Source organism: Carassius carassius, chromosome 4 (assembly GCF_963082965.1).
Source record: "Carassius carassius chromosome 4, fCarCar2.1, whole genome shotgun sequence".
NCBI classification, from domain to species: domain Eukaryota; kingdom Metazoa; phylum Chordata; class Actinopteri; order Cypriniformes; family Cyprinidae; genus Carassius; species Carassius carassius.
This window is the reverse complement of record NC_081758.1, coordinates 5,360,073-5,384,661: the sequence shown is the minus strand read 5'-3', so window position 1 is coordinate 5,384,661 and position 24,589 is coordinate 5,360,073. Positions and strand designations below refer to the sequence as shown.

General features: G+C 45.3%; 1 protein-coding gene across 1 annotated transcript; it reads left to right on the top strand.

The window, feature by feature from the left end:
• The first annotated feature begins 7,716 nt into the window (after positions 1–7,716).
• LOC132132864 (uncharacterized) lies at positions 7,717–14,245 on the top strand. The gene is made up of 2 exons (XM_059545402.1): positions 7,717–7,958; positions 13,107–14,245. Exons 1-2 carry the CDS (start codon positions 7,899–7,901, stop codon positions 14,241–14,243), a joined length of 1,197 nt encoding a protein of 398 aa, XP_059401385.1. The 5' UTR covers positions 7,717–7,898; the 3' UTR covers positions 14,244–14,245.
• Positions 14,246–24,589: the final 10,344 nt, after the last annotated feature.

Below are 24,589 nucleotides of genomic sequence, written 5' to 3'. Positions count from 1 at the left end.
TGCGAGAATGATGGTAGATGGAAGGATGGATTCTTGGCTGGGAGACAGTGTGGATGATTCATAGAGTCGGGAGAGCATCCGCCTTGGTGTTTTGAGAGCCTGGATGGCAGGTTATTGGGAAGTCAAATCTAGTGATGAACAGTGACCACCTTGCCTGTAAGTGATTGAACTCTTGGCTGATTCAAGATACTCCAGATTGCGGTGATCAGTGAGTACAACAAAGGGGTGTTTGGCTCCCTCAAGCCAATTTCGCCACTCCTTGGTTGCCCACATCATAGTTCTGCTTGGTGGGACTGAGTTTGCGGGAATGGAAGATGCAGGGATAAAGTTTAGGTGGGTTAACCTTTCATTGTGAGAGAACTGCCCCGATGCCCGTGCTTGATACGTCTACTTCTAGTACAATGAACTCTCACTCTGGATCTAGATTTTGCAAGATAGGTGCAGTAGTAAACTTCTTCTTGAGGGTCTGGAAGGTGGATCGAGCTGATGAAGACCATTCAAGGTGCTGGCTACGCCTTTTAACCTTTGAAGTCATATGAGCTGCTATGGTACTCAAGTTGCGATTGAATCCACGATAGAAATTGGCAAATCCTAGAAAGCATTGCCTTTCCTTTAAGGTGGCTGGTAGAGACCAGTTGACAACAGCGTGAACCTTCTTGTTATTCATGGCTACCCCTCCCGAACCGATCACGTACTCGAGAAATGATACAGTCACCTTGTGGAACTCACACTTTTCGGCTTTGGCATATAGCTGGTGGTTGATGAGACGTTGTAAGACTGCCCGAACCTGCCTGACATGCTCCTGGTATGACTCGGAGTAGATTAAGATGTCATTTATGTAGACAATGACCCAGCGATATAACATGTCCCTGAACACATCATTGATGAAGGCCTGGAATACTGATGGACTCATAGTGCCCAGTAGTAGTAGAGAATGCAGTCTTCCATTTGTCGCCCTCTCAGGTGAAAATGAGATTGTAAGCACTGCACAGATCCCGCTTGGTGAAGAACCTTGCCTTTCGGGGGTGTTCCAGACCTGCAGGGACTAGAGGCAAGGGGTAGCGAAACTTGACGGTGATGTTGTTGAGTTCTCGATAAACGATGCAGGGACAAAGACCTCCATCTTTTTTCTTCATGAAGAAGAACCCAGCAGAGGCAGGTGATGTGGATGGACAAATAAATCCTTTAGAGAGTTGCTCTTCTGTATAAGACCTCATAGCCTCAGTTTCCGGTTGAGATAAAGGGAAAACACTTCCCTTGGGAGGATGTGAACCAGGTTGGAGATCGATGGCACAGTCATTTGTTCTTTTAGGAGGTAGTTCAGACGCCTTGGTCTTACTGAAAGCCTCGGTGAGATAGTGATATTCAGCAGGCATTTGGAAGTTGGTAATTGCCCTCCCTCTCCTTTCTGACTGGAGTAGTGTTGATAAAATTATGTTGACAGAACTCTGACCACTGCATAATTTGTCCTTTGGACCAGAAGATTGAGGGATTGTGCTTTTCCAGTTCCAGAATGATTCACAAGTTCACGCTTACATATAATTAGCTGAGGTATGGTATGCATATTTGGCGTGCTGTCCGGGGAAGGGCTCCGATCTTTTTATTCCCCATCTATTTATAAAGTGAACTCGAAGTGAGGAGATGGGGTGGAGGAGGGATGCTGATAAACCGTCAATAGATAGAGAAGTCAGCGATATTTATACTATGGTATTGATTACTTGATTGTGGTCCATCTGTGTTGATTAGGCTAAGTATCTGTCCCGCTCCTCCCGAATCTTGTTACTAAAACATCATTAGGTGTTCGTGGAGATTGAAAGACTAAGAGGCGGATACGTTCAGTGTGAAGCACTCCAGTACATAATTGTATGTCTTTTTTGGTGAATTGAATTTGGCCAGTGCCCAGCGGTCAGCCAATCTGTCTTACCACTGTCAAGTGAGACATACAGGGAACAAGAGAAATGGTATGATTTTTTGAAAGTGAAAAAAAGTGAAAGTGACATGACATACAGCCAAGTATGGTGACCCATACTCAGAATTTGTGCTCTGCATTTAACCCATCCAAAGTGCACACACACACACACCGTGAACACATACCTGGAGCAGTGGGCAGCCATTTATGCTGCAGAGCACCGGGGAGCAGTTGGGAGTTTGGTGCCTTGATCAAGGGCACCTCAGTCATGGTATTGCAGGCACGAGACTCGAAACCACAACCATCTATCCCGCTACCTCTCGCATGCTAAGCGAGCGCTTTACCATTTGAGCTAATTCCCCTGGTCTCTTGTTTAAACTGGCATCATTTCCTGCAGCCACAGAGACAATCAATGCTGTAGTCTTTGTGATCTGCCCATTTATTTCTAAAGTGACTTAAGTCTCTAAAGCAGTGGAAGAACTAGAATTTTAACTCACCGCAGATGGATTGCGAGGCAGATGGGTGGGGCAGGAAGTAGGTAGGCATCTATCAAACGTCAACAGGTAAACAGTCCAGGTAATCAAAAGGAGATCAGACACATGGAAACGCTCAGAAATGTATTCAGGGCAAAACAAAACTTTGCAATGAGCACAGCGAAGGCTCATTCTTAAATAGGCCAGCCAATGGAAAACACATGTGCAGGTGATTAGTCTCAGGTACGGGGCATTGTGGGAATTGAAGTCTGAAAGGCTGACTAGTACTCTAGTGATGGATTCCCTCTGGTGGTGATGAATTGTGACATATATAATTTGTTCTGAAATAAACAAAAACTTATGAACTGTTTAGGATAATTAATTATTATTCTAAACTGTTTTGAGAACAGTAACCTGAGTTTGGAAAAATGTGTCAAATTGATTTAGGAAAAACTGTAATGCAATAATGCAATTTACTATACTCTTACTACCATGTTAAGCATATCTGTTGCTGTAGACTCAAACGGACATGGGTTTTGAAAGCACAGGATCTAGTTGTTTACCTCCAAAGCTCAAAAATTAGCTGAGCCAAGGCTGCTGAAATCATCACAGGCTCCTCACACTTCATTCGTACACTTCCCGAGAGCCAAATAACACTTCTCCGCAGGTATCCGGCGTATCCTCTGAGGAGCACTCGTCTGCCTCGAGGAGGAAGAGGAAAACTTGTTCGTCGAACAGGAGGATGTGTCCTTCTGAACAAACGCCTGTAAGTGTGTTCATAACAGCGAGGCAGGTTATGTGTGTGGAATGTCATGTCCTCGCAGACAGACACCTGACTAATGTTTGAAACATCAGGAAGGAAGTGTGTGACGTCAGGTGTGCTGATGAAGGTCAAATCCACAAAAAAATATTGTAGCATGCAGCTTAGCTCATTCCGTCTGTTTTGTTTGTTTGTTTTTTCCAACATTTATTTTTGTACAAAATTTTCATGGCCCACTGAATATTTTGTTGTATGAATATCTCACCATGCAACATAACAAAAAACAGAGCCTCTGCTTTTAAGCAAATACCCCTTCTAACCCCTGGCTGTCTGACGTTCCTCGTGAACATCAGCCCCAACTTAGAGCAGCAGAGAGAAAATGTCACGAATTGAAAGATCTGTTAAACCTGAGTAGGCTATGTATCAGTCTTTGCTTTCATCTTTCTCTGCTGAAGTCCATGCCAAATCTTCATACAGTCAAACCAAAATTTATTCAGACACCTTTATCATTTCACACATTATCACAGTTTATTCGCTACAGTTTAAAAATGGTAATAAAATATGACAAGATCTCAGTTAAAACTGTTAAACTGTTTTTAAACTGTTAAACTGTGTCAGAACAAATTCATCTTGATAATGTCAGATAACAATTAAGCAAAACATGGTCAGGTCAAAGTGTCTGAAAAAATTTTGGTCCCAGATATTTTATCAATTTTGCTGGTGGTCTACTGTATGAAGAATCTTTGGGTATAATATGTCACAGTTTACTTTATATTGCTATCCTCACTTACATAACTTAACTAGATAGATGAACATGTCCTGCACCCACTAGTAAAAACATATTTTAAAAAAATCTGGTGTCTGAGTAGTTTTTGTTTTGACTTTATTTACACAACAAGACCAACAGCGCTTTGGACAGACATAACCTCTTCAAAACATTCAATTCTTTCCTCTGTCACCCTCCACCACCTCTTTAACAGCAGATGATTTAAACACATCCTTCCCAGACAAAACTGTTGTGTTCTTTTGTGCATATTGGCCAGTAGGTGGCAATAAAGGTTTGTGGTATATATATATATATATATATATATATATATATATATATATATATATATATGTGACGAGTGGGGCGGGGCCGAGGGATGTGGGAACACGGTCTCGAGTCCCACAGAGGAGATGGAAGGATATAAAACTGGAGCGACAACAGTGAAGGACGAGAGAGGACCAGGCCTTGGCTTTATTTTATGTTTTGGTTCTGTTTTGTGTTTATTTTGTTATTAAAGTGTAAAAAAAATGTATGTCTATATAATGTATCTTATTGATGTCCCGCGATTGTTTTGCGGGTTACCATCGGCGAGTTTTGAGCGCCGTAGCGGCCGTAATTTGCCGCGAGAGAAATGCACTAATCTGTATTAGCATCGGCTGTATTATTATTCTGTGTCAGACTTGTGTTTACATTAATATCGCATCATTGCACAACTATGTCATGTTTATTTGCATCGATTAGGCTGCTGTTAATGTTAAGGATGCAGACTTGAGTGTCTAATCAGTGTTTATTTGCATATGTTTGATTTTCATGTTAGTGTGTAAATGATTATCAGAATATGGTTGTAATTATATTTCTTTATCATTCTTTTAGACCATTAATACAGATGTCAGTGCCAAAGAATGACTAGTGCAGATGACAACCCAAAGACTGTTAAATAAAACGCATCTTTGTGAAGAATCTCTTCTCCAACCCTGATTCTCTTACCGGAATCCTGTCCATATTTGGCCGCCTCAGCCAGCGTAATATAGAGTTGTAACGTGCTTCCGTTACAAAGGTGGTCCTTCGAGCCGGATTGAGAGCAAGATTGAACCAATATGGACAAAGCACAAAGTGATGCATCGGAGACAACCTCCAGACCTCCACGCAAGACTAATCTACCTACCCATCTGGATGATTATGATGTTGGCTACCAACCTTCAAGTGACCCTCCTCCAAAAGCTTCCTCTCATTGTCCTAGTCAGCCCCGAAGCAGCATGAGGAAAACGTCTCACAGTGGTGTCAGCTCTCACTCCAGGACGAGTAGGCGTTCCATTACTTCAGCGTCTATGTCCCACCAGAGCTCTCTAGCGTCCAGACTGCTATGTTGAAGGAGAAGATTAAACAGAGACAGTATGACAGTCTAAGGCAGCAAGTAGAAGAGGACTCACTGATTGATCTGGAACACCAAAGACTGCAGGCACAAGCAAAAGAAGCCCAGCGTATGCAAGAGGAGGCGCTTGCCGCAAAGGTGGCCTTGTCGAAACACCTAGAACGACAGCGTAAGCTTCAACAAGCAGAGACTGAACTTGAAGTAGCTAAACTTGTATCCTCCATGCTGTCTATGGACTCTGGTATGACCACTCCAGTTCCTCCAGACTCTGGTTCTCCAAACACGCAACAGCTTGCAATGGAGCTCAAGCAGGCTTGTTCACCTCAGCTCACTTCTTCCAAGCCTCAGCAGCCCCACTTCCAGTCACCAGCTGTGACATCATTGCTGCTGCCCTGTCCTACTGAACTGCCTGATCCTGATGTCTCTGCAGTTTCCCTGCCATCACCTAGACCGCCACAGTGGGCCCCACCTGTTACTTACTCTGTGGGTACGCACTTGCCTGTCGCACCCCACCCCGGGCCACAAGCATTCTCATCGCCAGTCCCTGACATTGCACCATCTGCCCATACTGCCGTTCCAGTACACTCTGTATCATTAACATCAAATGTGGCACTTCAGCCTCCAGCAGTGTACACCATCCCGACATCCACTGCATACCAGGGTGTGACCCAGCAACCTGTTACTGCCACACTACCTACCCTTGGCTACGGGCTACAACAGACAGGAACAATGCCAGTGAAAACACTCCCAGTGCCAACGCAGCTCCCTGTCTCCAGCCACCAAGCATCAGCGACAACACTTTATGCTCCTGGTTACGTTCAAGCAGCTTCATCTGTGCCTTTCCCCCCAGCTGTTCACTCAACTCACCAGAGTCCAGAGCTCCTGTTTGCATCAGCCTGTTACGTTGTTTAATGTAATGATTTTGATGAATGATGTTATTTTTCCGTTGTATTGTGTATGTGGTTTTTGTTGTGGTTCTCTCTCTCTCTCTCTCTTTTAGCGGTGCTTGTTAGAGCGAGTACAGGTGCACGGCATTACGATGACGTCAGAAGTGGCATGGCTGCTTTGATTTAAGCGTGCTTGGATGTTTCCTCCACAAGCTCTCCTCTCTCCCGGCTTCGTGGTGTACTTTAAGTTTTCTTCTAAGCCTTGTACCATCGGCGCTATTCGAAGCCTTGCTTGTGTTCATAATGTGAAAATTGTTGAAACACCTGTGTAACAAAAGGAGACGTATGTAGGGAGGTGGGTGCTTTTGTTTTGTTTTTCCTCCGTTTTCTCCTGTTTTGAGGCTAGCAGGGAGGTAAGACTATGTTGTTTATTTTGCTCTTTATTTTGAGAAGGAAAGAGGTGTAATGTGGTAGATAGTTTGAGTTTGGTTTATTATTTTGGCTTTTCCCCCTCCTGAGGTAATTAGCTTATTCTTTTGGTTGTCTCCTAAGTTTATGTAATTAATAAATCCTTTTCTTATTATACTTCTTGTTTTCGATGGCTTATTAAATCATTTAATTAATGAAGCGGAAGATGAGACTCCGGGCATCTTATTAGGGTGGGGTTAAGGTGCTCTATGATTGAAATAAATCCCCGTGTGTTTAGTTGAATTGTGCGGGTCTTAAATTGGCTGTGGTGGTGCAGCTTTTGTCGGACCTCGTAACAAATGGGGGCTCGTCCTTTCTTTAATTTTTTTTCTTTACTTGTTTTTTTTCTTTTTAGCGAGCCAAAGTGATGTAGCCTATATTGAGGGTTGAGAAAAAAGGAAGAAACCATACACCATTGTATTTTTATAATTTGTACTTTTTTCTCTAATTTTGAAAAGTGTTAAGTACAGTTTTTATTAACTGTCCTTTTTTGTGTACGGGGGTAGTTGGGAATAAGCCTAATTTTTTTTTTGGTATGGAAGTGAATGTTGAGGCTTTTCTTGGTAATCCAACTGCTAAACAGCTAGATAAATTTAGAAAGAAAGATCTTTTACAGTTGACAGATGTTTTAAAAATCAAAGTTGTGCCGAATGTAAAAGAACAAGTGATTAAATCTGATCTTCTTTCTGAAATGTTAGCTCGTGGCATTTTGCCAGAGGAACCCCCGGTCGCGAGTGAAGTTGCGTAGGAGATGGATGAACCGAGTGAAAAGTTAAAGTCTGTCTCCCCTGAACGGGAAAGTGACCCGATGGTTGCGTTAAAATTGAAAGAGTTAGAACTCCAAATTAAGCAGCAAGAGCATAAAAATCGTTTATTGCATTTAAGAGAGATGGAGTTGCACCGTGTTACGAAGCAGGAAGAGCGCGATGAGGGTGCTCATAATGTTCAACCTGTTGGTGCTAGTAACTCTGATCAATTTGATCCAAGTCGATATATTCGATTAGTCCCACCGTTTAGGGAAACGGAGGTCGACGCTTATTTCACAGCTTTTGAGCGTGTAGTTGGGAAATTAAGATATGGCATTCCACGACCCACGTTACCAGTTTTCGAAAGTGGTGCTGAGAGTGACTTTGCATTGTTTAAGCTACAGTAGCATTGGACAATTTGTTGAGTAATCACAATCATATCAGTGAACAGTATAAATACCATGTTCTACTAAGCCATTTGAAATTTTCCAGTGCTCATCAGCTAGCTAAATCCTTCATGTACCACCCCCAGCCTTACACTGCTGCTCTGCAGGCACTTCAAGACAAGTATGTCACGGTTCGTGAATGCACCGTCTCCAGCTGTAGTCATGTTATGTCATGTTGATTGGTTCATGTGGGTGTTGCCACTGATCGCCTGATCAGCGGCAGGTGCATCTCATTCCAACCGCCTATTTAACGCCCTGTCTTTCGTCTCCTGTTTGTCAGATCGTTGTTTGAGGTCCTCGTGTCGATGTCTGTTCGTGCTCCTGTGTTCCTGTCTTTGCTCAGTGTCCTGCTTCAGTCTTCATTGGATATTCACAGTCATTCACGGATTATCACCGCCGATCACCGATCTACCATCACCGCCATCTCTACCAACGCACTCAAATCACCTACCCACCTGTCTGTGCTGCCATCGTGGTTCCTGCGTCACTCACCAGCATTCATCCATCACTACTCCTGTCAATAAACTACCTTTACTTGCATCTGCCTCCTGTCCTCCATTGTTAGCGTCACAGAACGATCTGACCAACATGGAGGCAGCGAGTAATCAACCCTCCTCCCTCGAAGCTTTCCTCAGCGCCAGTGTTCGGAGGATGGACTGCCAGGAGCGGACTCTTAACGACACTGGTCGCGCGGTTCAGGCTTTAGTGACGCAGGTGTCCGAGCTCACCCAACAGTTCCAGCTATTACAAGCTCCCACTGCGCCACTCACACCGCCTGTTCCACCAGCACCACCGGAGGCCCCCTCCCAGCCGGAACCACGCCTCCCGATTCCGGAAGCGTACTCAGGTGAACCCGACTATTGTAGATCTTTCCTTAATCGTTGTGATATGCATTTTGCCCTCCAGCCTAGAACGTTCGCCAGTGAGAGGGCCAAGGTGGCCTTCGTCCTGACCCTGCTCTCTGGGAGGGCGGCATTGTGGGGAACAGCGGTGTGGGAGAACCAGGACCCATGCTGCGCCTCGTTCCAGGCGCTCTCCGCCGAGATGAGACGGGTCTTTGATCGGGCCGCCGCAGGACGGGAGGCGGCCAGGAGGCTGGCGGAGTTACGCCAGCACGAGAGATCCGTCTCGGACTACTCCATCGAGTTCCGGACCCTGGCGGCGGAGTGCCATTGGAACGAGGAGGCGCAGTGGGACATGTTCCTGCATGGGCTGGCTGACCGCGTCCAGAGGGAGATCTACGCCCTGGACCTTCCCCCGTCGTTCGATGGACTCATTGAGCTGGCCCTTCGGGTCGACGCACGGATGGAGAGGAGGGGGCTACTCAACACCCCATCCAGGGGACCGGCAGACGTGCGGTTCAGCGGCGGGGAGGTGGCCAGCCCCGTCTACGATCACGAGCCCATGCAGGTAGGGCGAGCTCGGCTTTCCCGGGAGGAGAAGGAGAGGCGGAGGTCCCTGGGCCTTTGCCTTTACTGCGGGGGAGCCGGACATCAAGCCCACGCCTGTCCGGTAAAAGGCCAGGCCCGGTAGTACGTATGAGGCTACTATCGGGTGGGATCTCTGCCGAGAAGACCTCATCATCATCATCATCATCACCATCATCTTCTACGCTCCTCCCGGTATGGCTGCGGTGGTCAGCACAGACACATCACTGTCAGGCACTACTGGATTCCGGGGCAGAAGGTAACTTCATGGACAGCACATTGCTCCACATTCCCCTCAGACCTCTTCCGCACCACATCACGGTTCACGCCCTCACTGGTCAGCAACTTCCCACCATATCATACATCATGGAAGACATTACACTCATCACCTCTGGCAATCACTCCGAAACCATCTCTTTTCACATCCTTGACTCTCCCCTGGCAGCCATTGTCCTCGGACACCCTTGGCTCCTCCTCCACAACCCTAGCATTGACTGGCTCTCTAACTCCGTTTTGTCTTGGTGTAAAAGGTGTCATGAGTCTTGTCTAGTGTCTGCCTGTCCGTCTGTGTCTGTGTCTGTGTTGCAGGAGGAGGCGGTGGATTTGTCTAACGTGCCCGCTGAGTACCTCCATCTGAAGGAAGTGTTCAGTAAGTCTCGGGCTGCTTCTCTTCCTCCGCATCGTCCTTACGACTGTGCCATAGATTTACTATCAGGTAAGTCTCCGCCTAAGGGCAAACTCTATTCACTTTCTGTTCCAGAGAGGGAGGCTATGGAGAAATATATTTCTGATTCTCTAGCTTCCAAATTCATCCGCCCTTCCTCTTCTCTTGCGGGGGCGGGGTTCTTTTTTGTGGGAAAGAAGGACGGATCTCTGCGACCTTGTATTGATTACCGGGGACTGAACAACATCACGGTAAAGAATACTTATCCTTTGCCGTTGATGTCTTCGGCCTTCGAGGGGTTGCAGGGAGCGTCAATTTTCACAAAACTGGACTTACGCAATGCGTATCATTTGGTTCGGATCAGGGAGGGGGATGAATGGAAGACCGCTTTTAACACCCCCAGAGGGCACTTTGAATACTTGGTTATGCCCTTTGGGCTCTCCAACTCCCCAGCGGTCTTCCAGGCACTCGTCAACGACGTGCTGCGAGATATGATCGATCAGTTCATTTATGTCTACCTGGACGACATATTGATTTTTTCTTCTTCTCTCCAGGAACATGTGCAGCACGTCCAAGGAGTGCTTCAGAGGTTGCTAGAGAATGGGCTTTTTGTCAAGGCGGAGAAATTTCATGCACAGTCAATTCCATTTTTGGGGTATATCGTGTCGACTGAGGGAATACGCATGGATCCCGAGAAGGTTAAGGCTGTGGTAGAATGGCCAAGCCCAGGTTCCCGTAAGGCCCTACAGAGGTTTCTGGGGTTCGCTAACTTCTACCGGCGTTTTATTCGCAACTTCAGCCAACTAGCCGCACCTCTGACCGCCTTGACCTCCGCCAAGTCTGCGTTCAGGTGGTCGGACACAGCTCAGGCTGTGTTTGCCAAACTGAAGAGCCGTTTCATTTCAGCCCCTATTCTGATTACCCCTGACCCTACACGTCAGTTCGTGGTGGAGGTCGACGCATTAGAGGTGGGGGTAGGAGCGGTGTTATCTCAACGTTCTCCCTTAGACGACAAGGTCCACCCTTGCGCGTATTTTTCATATCGTTTATCTCCGGCAGAACGAAATTACGATATTTTGGTAACCGAGAATTGTTGGCAGTTAAGATGGCATTGGAGGAATGGCGACACTGGTTAGAGGGATTGGGGGTTCCTTTTATAGTATGGACTGACCACAAGAATTTAGAGTACATTAGCACCGCCAAGAGGTTGAACTCTTGAATATCCAAGAATATCAAACCCGATTCTTTGTCGCGTATTTTTGACCATTCCGAACGCCCGTCCACTCCCGAGTGTATTTTTCCTGAGACATTAGTGGTCTCCACTCTCACATGGGAGATCGAATCGAAGGTCAGAACGGCCTTAGAAGGGGTAACGCCTCCACCCGGGTGTCCACCGAACCGTTTATTTGTGCCGGAGGGATTAAGGTCCAACGTTATCCAGTGGGGACATTGCTCGAATGTAGCTTGCCATCCAGGGGTTAACCGTACTAGATTTTTAGTCAAGCAACGATTCTGGTGGCCACTTATGGCTCGCGACATTCACAGTTTTGTTTTGGCTTGCTCGGTTTGTGCCACTGGTAAGACTTCCAATCGGCCCCCTGATGGGTTACTCCAACCGCTGCCGTTTCCTTCGAGACCCTGGTCCCACATCGCTCTAGATTTTATTACTGCCCTCCCGCCCTCCCAGGGCAACACGGTAGTTTTAACCGTGGTGGACCGGTTCTCGAAGGCGGCCCACTTTATTCCCTTGCCCAAATTACCCTCAGCCAAGGAGACAGCGTTGACCGTCGTAGACCACATCTTTCGTTTACATGGCCTCCCGATAGATGTGGTTTCCGACAGGGGACCCCAATTTGTGGCTAAATTTTGGCAAGAATTCTGTAGACTACTGGGAGCGACTGTAAGTCTGTCCTCAGGGTTTCACCCCCAGAGCAATGGTCAAACCGAGAGAGCCAACCAATATTTGGAAAGGGTGTTGCGATGTTTGGTCTCCAAGAATCCTTCCTCCTGGAGCCAACAATTGTCTATGGTGGAGTACGCCCCCAATACCTTACCAGTATCAGCTACGGGCCTATCTCCTTTTGAGTGTAGTGTAGGTTACCAGCCACCTATTTTTCCCAGTATGGAATCCGAAGTTGCGGTCCCCTCCGCTCACGCCTTCGTCCAGAGGTGCCACCGCACTTGGACCAGAGCCCGTGAGACTCTACTCCAAGTGGGGGCACGCACCAAGGCCAAGGCCGATCGCCACCGGTCTAGGCCTCCCGTATACGTCGTGGGTCAAAAGGTGTGGCTTTCAACCAAGAATATTCCTCTCCGGTCCGTATCTAATAAATTGGCTCCCAAATTTATTGGCCCGTTTACTGTCACCAAGATCATTAGTCCGGTTGCAGTCCGCCTTAAACTCCCTCCTACGTACAGGAGAATTCATCCTGCCTTTCATGTGTCCAAAATCAAGCCCGTATTTCATTCTCCCATTAATCCGCCTACCCCGGTCCCTCCCCCGCCGCGTCTCGTAGATGGGGAGACCACCTATTTGGTAAATCGTATTCTGGACTCTAGAAGGAGGGGACGCGGATTTCAGTACTTGGTGGACTGGGAGGGTTACGGTCCGGAGGAGAGAAGTTGGGTACCTGCTAGGGACATCCTGGATCACTCCCTTATCGATGATTACAATCGACAGGTAAGAGATTCTGGGGACGCCAGGAGGCGTCCTTAGGAGGAGGGGTACTGTCACGGTTCGTGAATGCACCGTCTCCAGCTGTAGTCATGTTATGTCTTGTTGATTGGTTCATGTGGGTGTTGCCACTGATCGCCTGATCAGCGGCAGGTGCATCTCATTCCAACCGCCTATTTAACGCCCTGTCTTTCGTCTCCTGTTTGTCAGATCGTTGTTTGAGGTCCTCGTGTCGATGTCTGTTCGTGCTCCTGTGTTCCTGTCTTTGCTCAGTGTCCTGCTTCAGTCTTCATTGGATATTCACAGTCATTCACGGATTATCACTGCCGATCACCGATCTACCATCACCGCCATCTCTACCAACGCACTCAAATCACCTACCCACCTGTCTGTGCTGCCATCGTGGTTCCTGCGTCACTCACCAGCATTCATCCATCACTACTCCTGTCAATAAACTACCTTTACTTGCATCTGCCTCCTGTCCTCCATTGTTAGCGTCACAAAGTATGGACAGCCAAGACAGCTTGTTCAGTCCGAGTTGGGTGCCATCCTGAGCACCCCGCCTCTTAAGTTTGGTGATGCTAATGCCTTTGATTCATTTGCATTGTCAATAGAATCCTTAGTGGGTATGCTGAGAGCTCTTGAGGGCCAGAATGGTTATGAGCTTTTGTGTGGCTCACATGTGGACTGTCTCTTGAGTAAACTGCCACCAGCCTATCGCGACAGTTTTGTTGAATACTGTTTAAGTCGGGGTATTCTCCAAACGGGCACCGACAAGACCTACACACTTCCTGATTTTGCAGACTGGCTCCAGATAAAGTCCCAAGCAAAACGGATCTCCAGCAGAGCCACGGCTATGTTCCAGAGTGAGACTCCAAAGGCCCCTGGTAGAGCTAGAGGAGCACCTCATCCCAGGGAGCAGCCAAGGCCAGTTCTCCTGACAAGGGAGAGTACAACCAAGACTCCTGAGCCGACAGCACCTAAGTTCAGTTTCAAACCCAAGCCATACTGTCCACACTGTGACAACAGGGAACACTATCTCAACTCTTGCGAGGCTTTCAAGAAGTTGACTACCTCCCAGATTGTAGCTTGGATTAAAGATAGTAAACACTGCTGGAGATGCGGACGATTCCATGCTGTAGAGTCTTGCAACCTCAAACGTCCATGTACAATCTGTAAAGAGCTACATCTCACAGTTCTTCACAATTCTATCAAAGACACCACCAGTGCTATCCTTACCGTCAGCCTTCCATCCACCCGGGTTTACTTGGACAGACCAAACCGTACACCTAGAGTCATGCTGAAGGTCGTCAAGGTCCTCCTCCATAATGGACACCACACAATGGAGGCACATGCTGTTCTCGATGATGGGTCAGAGAGAACACTCGTGCTTTCCCCAGTCGTGCAGCAGCTCAAGCTAACCTATACCCCAGAGTTACTTCATTTACAGACTGTTCAACAATCTCACACAGAACTTGTAGGGTCGTCTATTTCCTTTGAGGTCTCATCAGTCACCAAACCCATGCAGAGGTTTACTATCCCCAATGCCTTTACTGCAACCGGTTTGAGCCTGGCGGAACATAACTACCCAGTGGCTGTGCTTCAACGAGCTTATCGTCATCTAAGAGCTCTTCCTCTTCCCCCGGGTTGACAGAGTCAAACCACTACTTCTCATTGGTTCTGACATGCCACACCTCTTAATGTCAATACAGCCTGTATGCCGAGGTCTAGACGGAGGTCCAATAGCCATCAGAACACAGCTGGGATGGTCTCTTCAAGGTCCCATGAGCCCCAAGCAGCCCTCACGGTGTTATCAGCAGTGCCTTCATATCACCAACGCTCCGCCACATGATGATCTGATTCGGCATGTTGAACGACTCTGGTTGGTCGACACCCTCCCATACAATGAGAGAATAGTCACCAGGTCCAAACAAGACAAAGACGCTCTCGCCATGCTCCAGAATGACACCACTAGAGTGAACATAGATGGCGTTCAGCGTTATGCCACACCTTTGCTCCGACGCCTGCCCATGACCATACTCCATGCCGACCAGGATGCTGTTCTTCCCAGTCTTCGAAGTACTGAGCGCAGACTGGCACGAGATCCTGAACTAGCCAAATCTTACCGCACTGAAATCCTTAAATTGGAATCTGCTGGATATGTAGCCAGGATAACCACAGAAGAAGCGCACAATACTTCAGAGTCCTGGTACATTCAACACCATATCGTACACCACAATGGTAAGGACAGGATCGTCTTTAACTGTTCCTTTCAACATCAAGGGCAGTCATTGGGACCATCATTGTTAGGTGTGCTCCTGAGGTTCCGAGAACACAGTGTGGCTGTGAGTGGGGACATAAAGGGTATGTTCCACCAGGTTCGCTTGCTACCCAAAGACAAACCAGTGTTGCGGTTCATTTGGAGGAACATGTGCAGAGACCAGGAACCTGAGATATATGAATGGCAGGTGCTTCCGTTCGGAACTACATGCAGCCCATCTACGCCCTCCAGCACAATGCCCAAGAACACCAGGATGACCAGGTCAGCCTGGTTAACATAGTTGAGAATTCCTTCTATGTTGATAACTGCCTGCACAGCACTTCAAACTCTGATGAAGCTAAGAAGGTAGTTGATGGACTTCGTCAACAGTTGTCTGAGGGAGGATTTGATATAAGACAATGGGCCTGCAATGTACCCTCTGTCATTGAACATCTTCCCACAGAAGCCCGGTCTGCTAACAGTGAACTGTGGTTGACCAAAGCCAGTGCAGACCTACAAGAACCCACTCTAGGCCTATGGTGGGATTGTCTTAGTGACACTCTGGGCTATAATTTGCGCTCAACTGAGCCCCTAGAGTCTACTATGAGAAACGTGTACAAAACCTTGGCCAGCCAGTATGACCCGCTGGGGTATATCATCCCATTTACCACCCGGGCCAAGGTTCTCATCCAAGATCTCTGGAAGCAGAATTTGGGCTGGGACGATCCGATAACACCTCTACAGTTAAGAGAGAAGTGGCTATCATGGATAAGAGAGATTCCTAACCTCCTACAGCGGCAATTTCCTCGACCTTATGCACCAGCCTCTGCTGATTATCCTAGTGCCCTACGGGAAAGAGCATACGGCTCAGTGGCCTATTTGCGCACTACTGATGATCAAGGCCACGTCCACATCACTTTCATTTTGGCCAGATCCAGAGTGGCTCCCAGAAAATGCCTCTCCATGCCTCGTTTGGAACTGAGTGCAGCCCTGACCGGCGCTCAGTTAGCCAAAGTGATCCAGACTGAGTTGTCTCTTAACATCCACACAGTCATCCTCTGGTCCGACTCAACAACCGTGCTGAACTGGCTGACATCTGAGTCCGGTCGCTACAAGGTATTTGTGGGGACACGGGTAGCAGAAATCCACACCCTCACAGACAAAGCTGAATGGCGGTACATTGATTCAGCTCACAACCCTGCTGACCACATCACAAGAGGTCTGACACTGACCCAGCTAGCAAGTCCCCAACAGTGGAGTTCAGGCCCAGACTTCCTCCTTCAACCTTCTTACCAGTGGCCATCTACACCCGTCATTAAGGTAGAACCAGAGGTCAGTGAGTTGAGGAAAACTGCATTCATCGGCACTGTCACAGTCTCCAGTCATTCACTTCTGGACCCCAATCAATTCCAAACATGGCTAGAGCTCGTTCAGGCCACTGTCAGGTCCCTACACGGGGCAGCTGCCACAGACAGTGACTCTTCCCTGCAAGCTGATGATTATGTAGAAGCAGAGAAACTTATCCTGGCTCAAGCTCAACAGGACTCATTCCCACTAGAAGTCCAAGCTCTGAAGACTGAACAGCCGATTCCAGCTAACAGCCGTTTGGCATCCCTTGCACCAGAGTATGATAAGGACACAGGTCTCATCAGAGTAGGGGGGCGATTACGTCGAGCAACTGACCTTGACCTGGATGCCATTCACCCGATTTTGTTGGATCCTGGTAATTATACAACTAAGCTGTTAATCAAAGAGACAGACTGTAGACTTCTGCATCCTGGTTCTGAAAGAGTGCTAGAATGACTACGTGTCATTCTGCGAGAGCAAACGGTGCCAGAGCCAGTGCTGCAGATCTTGTTAGTGGAAGTCGAGGGCATTCTAAATGCCAAGCCTCTTGGCTACGTATATTCTGATGTTGCAGATGTGGACCCAGTGACTCCGAACCTACTCCTTATGGGCCGTCGCGATGCCTCCCTACCTCAAGTTTTTTTTGACTCTACCAACCTGCTCGGAAGACACAGATGGAGACACAGCCAGGTATTGGCGGATCATTTCTGGACTGCCTTCATCCGAGATTACCTCCCAAGTTTGCAGGATCGGCATAAGTGGAGAAAGGATTGCCGAGAGCTGACTGTGGGCCAAGTGGTTCTCATTGTTGACCCCCAACTTCCTCGTGCCCTCTGGCCTGTAGGCACAGTGACTGAGACGTTGGCTGGACCTGACGGAAAAATTTGCACTGCTCGGGTCAGAGTTCATGAGAAATCCTACATTCGCCCAGTTGTTAGGTTAATTCCACTTCCTCACTTTGAGGAAGAGCCTAAGACACTGTAGACAGACTTTCTTGATGTTTACAATTATCCAGTCAGATTATTGGGGGCGGCTGTGTACGAAAGCCTGTCCTAGGAACCAGAGTTGTTATCTACATGGACTGATTTACTGTGTGACACACAAAGGACGGTTTGGTGAACGCTCATCTCTGCACGATTGTTTTATGTTCTGTATAATGCGTTTATGCCTTGTTGTAAGTACATCTGCATATCTATGTCTATATAATGTATCTTATTGATGTCCCGCAATTGTTTTGCGGTTACCATCGGCGAGTTTTGAGCGCCGTAGCGGCAGTTATTTGCTGCGAGAGAAATGCGCTAATCTGTATTAGCATCGGCTGTATTATTATTCTGTGTCAGACTTGTGTTTACATTAATATCGCATCATTGCACAACTATGTCATGTTTATTTGCATTGATTAGGCTGCTGTTAATGTTAAGGATGCAGACTTGAGTGTCTAATCAGTGTTTATTTGCATATGTTTGATTTTCATGTTAGTGTGTAAATGATTATCAGAATATGGTTGCAATTATATTTCTTTATCATTCTTTTAGACCATTAATACAGATGTCAGTGCCAAAGAATGACTAGTGCAGATGACAACCCAAAGACTGTTAAATAAAACACATCTTTGTGAAGAATCTCTTCTCCAACCCTGATTCTCTTACCGGAATCCTGTCCATATTTGGCCGCCTCAGCCAGCGTAATATAGAGTTGTAGCGTGCTTCCGTTAGAATTTGATTGTCAAAAAATAAAATAAAAATAAAAATAATAATAATAATAATAAAAAAAAAATAAAATAAAACCAAAACATAAAATAAAGCCAAGGCCTGGTCCTCTCTCGTCCTTCACTGTCGTCGCTCCAGTTTTATATCCTTCCATCTCCTCTGTGGGACTCGAGACCAGTGGTGGGTCGCAGGTGTTGCTGATTTCCCAATCACTCCACCGGCCTCGCTCGTGTTCCCACATCCCTCGGCCCCGCACTCGTCACAATATATATATAGTGGTGGGCCGTTATCGGCGTTAACGTGCTGCGTTAACGTGAGACTCTTATCGGGCGATAAAAAAAATATCGCCGTTAATCTATTCTCAAAGTTGGGTTGGGAGCTGGGTCTATGACGACTTTCACCTATGTCGAGAGCGCATTATTGTAGCGCGAAAGTACATTAATATAATGCATGATCGCGAATGCGCGCGCGCTCTCAGATACACGTTGCTATTGTAAGAATTTTCTCTGGGCTCGCTCAGAGAGTATGCCTGTTCATACACGCTTACATTAAGCGAAGAGGAGAGATTCGCGATTGCACTGAACACGTTTTAAGTGCAGGCATACTCTCTGAGCGAGCCTATATATATATGGTTAACACACATATTCTGAATGCCTTTGGCAGAATTCAAATGAGCCGTTTTAATCTAGATTAATCTAGATAATTCCAAGATTACAGTGAGATTAATCTAGATAAAAAAAAAAATTAATCTATGCCCACCCCTAATAAGGGAGTCAGAAGTGTTAACAGCCTTCAAAGCCACCGTCTATAGCCCATTCTTCAAAGCCTTCATTTACTACATCTGCTTCATCGTACCATGAATGTTACTGGTGTGGATCTAGGAAACACCTCACAAATGACCGCAACGGAACAGTGTAATAACTGTCAAAAGATGGGACATTATTCACGGGTGTGTCATTCGGGACAAGCCTGCTCAGGGTGTGAAATTGACTTACATGAGATTCAGATCCTTTATATGCATGACTCGCTAACTGATAAAATTCAGTGCACAACTGTCATTGTGACCGCAACTACATCTGTGCCTATCCAGCTTGCAGGGGATTCTGGATAATTTTTTGTATCTTGCCGAAAATTGTGTATGATACACACTTCAGGAAAGATGCTTTGGAGCCTCCTTCCATAAGACTGGTGACGTAGTCTCGTTCTCCAATTCAGCTTACCTGTCACTGTCTCTAATGACGACATTACCTACTCCACGTCGTTAATCTTGGTTGAATCTGGCACAACTCTGCTTGGGATGGATCTGATCAATGGGCTACATCTTCATTTTGAAGGCAATTCAAATCTGCCAGCGTGCACATCAGCTCCTGGGTATTGGTTGTCTGCTTCGACACCTCTAATTGCTTTTGGATGTGCAAAAGGCTTTGTGCAAAAGGTAAAGATTTCATCAGCTGTGGCTCCTGTTAGCCAGAAACTCAGCCACTTAACTTTGTCCATTACAAACACAGTCAGTGAGAAAATGAATTGCCTTCTCAAGGTGGGCATTATTGAAAGAGAGGTTGCTTCCCCTGGGTCTCCCCGATAGTAGTTATTTAGAAAAATTTGGGTGCTATTCGTATGTGCGTGGACCTGCAAGGGCCCAACAAGGCTGTAGTTACTGATAGCTACCCACTACCACACATCGAAGAAATGTTGTCTTTGTTAAGAGGTGCGACTGTATTTTCCATTATCGATTTGGAGAGTTCTTACTTTCAGTTGCCATTACATGAGTAGAGCCACGATCTGACTGCCTCCATTACTCACAAAGGACTTTCCAGATTTTGTCAGGTACCATTTAGTCTTGCTTCAGCACCCTCTGCCTTTTAGAAAATTTTGGAAACAGTTTTACAAGGACTTCCAAACTTTGCCAATTACCTGGATGACATTATTCTTTGGGGACGTACACAAACAGAACACAAGCACATGTTCAAAGCTGTCGTTCAGCGCTTACAGAATGCTAGGCTGAAGTTGAATGAACTGAAGTGCCAATTCAACAAAGCCAATCTGCACATCCTGGGACATACAGTGAATGTGCAAGTAATTCAACCTGATGAGGATCATCTCTCAGCTATTCTTCATGCACCTGCTCTGGAAGATGTGACCCAACTTCACTCGTTCATTGGGCTACTGTCATGGTACAACAAATGTATTCTTAATTTTGCCACGGAAGTTGAACCCTTTTGTATCAGAAAGGGCTCGGATTTCGTCTGCTCTGAGGACGCACAGCAATGCTTTGATGCTGTAAAAAAAATTGCTCATTCATAGCCCTGCACTTTCATTATTCAACCCAGATTTGCCTACAGTGGTATCTACAGATGCCTCTGACTATGGTCTAGGCGCTGTTCTTGCTGAAGTTCATAAGGATAAAACAGAGCGCATTGCATCTTTTGCATCCCAGAACTTGTCAACGGCTGAACACAAGTACTCGTCCATTGAAAAGGAAGCTCTTTCTGGGGTCTGTGCCATAGAAAAGTGGTGAACTTACTTGTGGGGCCATACATTCCTCCTGCGCACGGACCACTAGGCTTTAACTGTGCTTCTGTCATCCAAAGGAACTGATCACAACGGGATGCGCATTGTGTGCTGGGCAGCACGGTTACTGTGTTTCAATTATGATGTGTTTTACCAGCCTGGGGCTCTGAATAACACAGCCAACTCTCTTTCTCGCTTACCATTGCCTGCTTCGGAAGAAGACTTGGAGAAACTTGTCATGACTTTATCACCAGCAAGGTGTACTATTGTAATGGTACTATTGTAAATATCAAGGGTTCACACAAAACAAGGGGAATCTGCTTTTAGTTATTAAGCCGCCCGCAGTTTGAATCAGCTTCCATAAGAGATCAGATGTGCTAAAACATTAGCCACTTTTAAATCTAGACTAAAAACTCATCTGTAGAGAGCAACTGTGCGTTGTCTGAACTGATTGCATCGTATTCTATGAATTTCACTGTACTTTTTGCAACCTTAAATGTAAATGTCTTAAATTATTTTTTTTAATTATTATTTTTAAAATCATATTTTTTATGATTTCTACGTTTTTACACATAAAATTATTAATTCATTTTATGTAAAGCACTTTGAATTACCATCATATACAAAATAAATAAACTTGCCTTGCCTTGGATGCTGAACCTGAGTTTGTAGCATTTCTGTCTTTTGCGATGTCAGCTCTGTCGCCGTCTGAGTTTGCTTTTGCCTCCGCATCATGCTCTGAGCTCATTACGCACACAAATAGCTCGTGGTTGGCCTTCCTCTTCAACTTCTGTGGATATTATTCCACATCTATACTTTCAACTACGTGACAAACTGAGTGTGCAGCAGGATCACGACACACATTGGTGAAGTTAGTTCACAAAGGGAATTGTGTGCACAAAACAGCAGATTTGTGAACTGTACTGTTGGCCAGGCATTGATTTTCAGGTTAAGGAGCATGTTCATGCCTGTCAATTGTGTCTGTCCTCTGATAAAACTTTTAACACCTTGGTTGCACCGTTGCAGCTAGTGCCTTTTCCATCTGTACAGTGGGTAAAGGTAGCTATTAAAGTGGTGGGCCCATTTGAAACCACTGTGTAGTTATGCGCGGACATTGATCGACTATCACAGTAAGAGGCCTGAAGTTGCATTTACATCTTCCATCACCACTCAAAGTGTTATCACCTTCTTGTCATCTGTGTTTAACAGATACAGCAATCCACAGACGGTCGTGTCTGATAACAGGACCCAATTCACATCAGCAGATTTTTCTACATTCCTGGAAAAGAGACACATTTGACAAATATGTAATTCTTTGATCAACCCTGCCACGAATGGAGCTGTAGAACATTTTCATCGCATGTTGAAAAGCTGCATTCATTCTGCTGTTCTGGAAGCAAAGCCGTGGAAATCTACAGTCATGAAATTTCCCCAAGTGTATCATGCTACACCCCATACTGCCACAGGACTTTCCCCATTTGATGCTTCATGGCAGAAAGATTCAAATGCGTCTCAGTGTTCTTCCTACTCCCACCACGCATCAGGATGCTCCTGTGCTTCTTCAGTTTCTTTTGAAGCAAAAGAAAATGAAAGCATACACTGACTCCAGACATTAAGCTCTCACTTCTGATTTTAAAGTGGGGGATTGGGTGCATGTGTGTAATCCAACTCATATTCCAAAAGCACATCCACGTTTGCCAACCTTTGTCAAATTGTGTGTAAACATGATAGCATCAACTAACCATCGAAAAATCCTCTGCTTTGTGACTGGGGACCCTTTGGTGCGACAACATTGTGTCAACATTGGACTGCATCCCCCTCCCAAAAAACAAAAAAAAAAAAAACAAATAAAACAACAACCTTGTTTTCTCTTTCCTTAATCCCCCGTCTAGTACTAATCTGAACAATGTCTGAACCTTTGTATTACAAGCACTTCCTGTAATGAATCACATGATGTTAGATAGTTTACAGTGTGATAGCTTGAACAATGTGTACCCGGGGACTGCAGGTGAACTTTCTTAAGGCTCCTTAAGAAGTAAAGGCACTCCTGCACCTTTTTGACCAGAGTGGAGGTATTTAGGGACCAGGGGACTCATTTATAAAACTCTCCGTAGATTTCATCCTAAAATTTTACGTAGGCACAAAAGCTAGATTTTGCATATGCCCAAAAGTTTTCAGATTTTTAAAACCATGCGCACGCCAGAACCTGCACAAAAAATCTCTTTGTTAAATCCCAGTCAGGGGAAGATTGTGCGTACGTGTATTTCCACCTCATCTCCTACCCGAAATCACCATATATGGAGCTTACAACGCCTTTTTTTACTGTTCATAACCTCATCTGCATATCATTTACATGCGAATTCCCATGCACATGACACCATGTTTAACACAGAGGCAGTAGGGAAATAGTATCCCTGCTATGTTGTAGAATAAATACGAGAAAATATCCATAAAAACAAAATGGTTTCAAATAGTTCTCAGATATTTTAGATGATTTCATTCTTTTACACTGGCCAAATATAATTTTGATTATTTCACTTAAAATTTATGCAGTTTTGCTGATAAGATAAACATATTTTAGCTATTTTAGTGGAAACAGATAAACACATATTTATTGCAGTGTATGGTCTGATTGGGCACGTCACTGACAAAGCATTGTAAAAATGAAATCTTATGTCCTTCAAATATAGTGGAATTTTTCATTATTTCATTATGTTGTAGAGATGACTTTACATGACATTAACACCTCCATGCAGCTGTGGTTGTACAGTAATCCAGCAGTAAGTGCGCATCATTGATCATTGTTCTCGCTAAAATATTTCTCATAACATGTGGTCTGTAGTTTAGTTTAACGATTAATTACACCTATAGCACTCCTTGCTTTAATAAAAATAACATCACAGGAAAATTATTTATTGTTAATGAAATTATGCAATTATGTTGTTTGTAAAATTATGTAATTTCAGTGTTAATCTCTTTTAATGCGAGTGGAATATTTAATGTAAATGTGTATATCACATGAAAACGGAGTTTAAAGTCGTTGTTTACTTCATTAATTTTCTCACTCCATGAAAAAGTTTGTACGCATGGTTTACAATGTCCGTACGGTGCGTACATATTTATGCCAAGTTTATTTTTTATAAATCCTGATATGTGCGCAAAGAAATGCGTACAATTTTTATGCCTATTTTGTGCGTACGCAATGTTTATAAATGAGACCCCAGGTGAGGTCATGGGAGATGTGGATGCCAAGGAACTTGAAACTCGACACACGCTCCTCTACAGCACAGTTTATGTAGATGGGTGTGAGTGCATGACTCGTAGTCTGCCTGAAGTCCACAATGATATCCTTTGTCTTCTGGGTGTTTAGTTCCAGATTGTTGGTGCAACAAACAACCAGGTGCTGCGCCTCATCCCTGTAGGCTGACTCATCATCATCTTCATCATGTTTGATCAGACCTACCACCGTGGTGTCATCTGCGAATTTGATTATGGTGTCGGAGCCATAAACAGGACCATAGTCATTGGTGAATAAGGAGTAGAGAAGAGAGCTCAGTATGCAGCCCTGTGGAACAAAAGTGTTCGGGGTGATGATGGAGAAGGAGAAGTTATCTAATGCCGCTTTTCCACCAAAATTACCCGGAACATTTGTACCAGGAACTTTTTTCCCCAGGAACTTTTTTTCCGCCCAGACCTGTTGCTTTCTGCGTTTCCACCGCGGTCTAAAGTACCAGGAAGATTAGACAAATAGTCTGGTGACGTAAGTCTGCACTCGTTTCTCAATACAAAGTACGCACATTTTGGACGTTCATCCTCTGTAGTTCAGACTTTGCTCATTTGACTCGGGAGTGACTCGAGACCGACGCAAGACCAGTAATTCTGCAAACAGCAGTGTACTTGATAACATCAGTCAGCTCGCCTTGGCTACTGCAATTTTCCTCACTGTTTATTTACAATAAAACAAATTATGATACCAAATCCCACTGTCTCCTTTCGTTTTCATTTAAACATAATAACAGCTGCAGAAATGTACTTAGTTTAGGGATATGTGTATATATACAGACATTACAATGAAATTAAATTTGTATAAATTTGCCTTTTTTATTTTCATTTTAACATATAGATAAATTGAATACAGACCAAAGATTACCTGTTAGATTTACCCAAAAT

Bases quoted from the DNA above. Each gene is read 5' to 3' on its own strand.
- LOC132132864 (XM_059545402.1), top strand. From the start codon at position 7,899: ATGTACCACCCCCAGCCTTACACTGCTGCTCTGCAGGCACTTCAAGAC. The intron at 7,959-13,106 runs GTTCGTGAATGC...AAGTATGGACAG, and splicing joins TTCAAGACAAGTATGTCACG to CCAAGACAGCTTGTTCAGTC.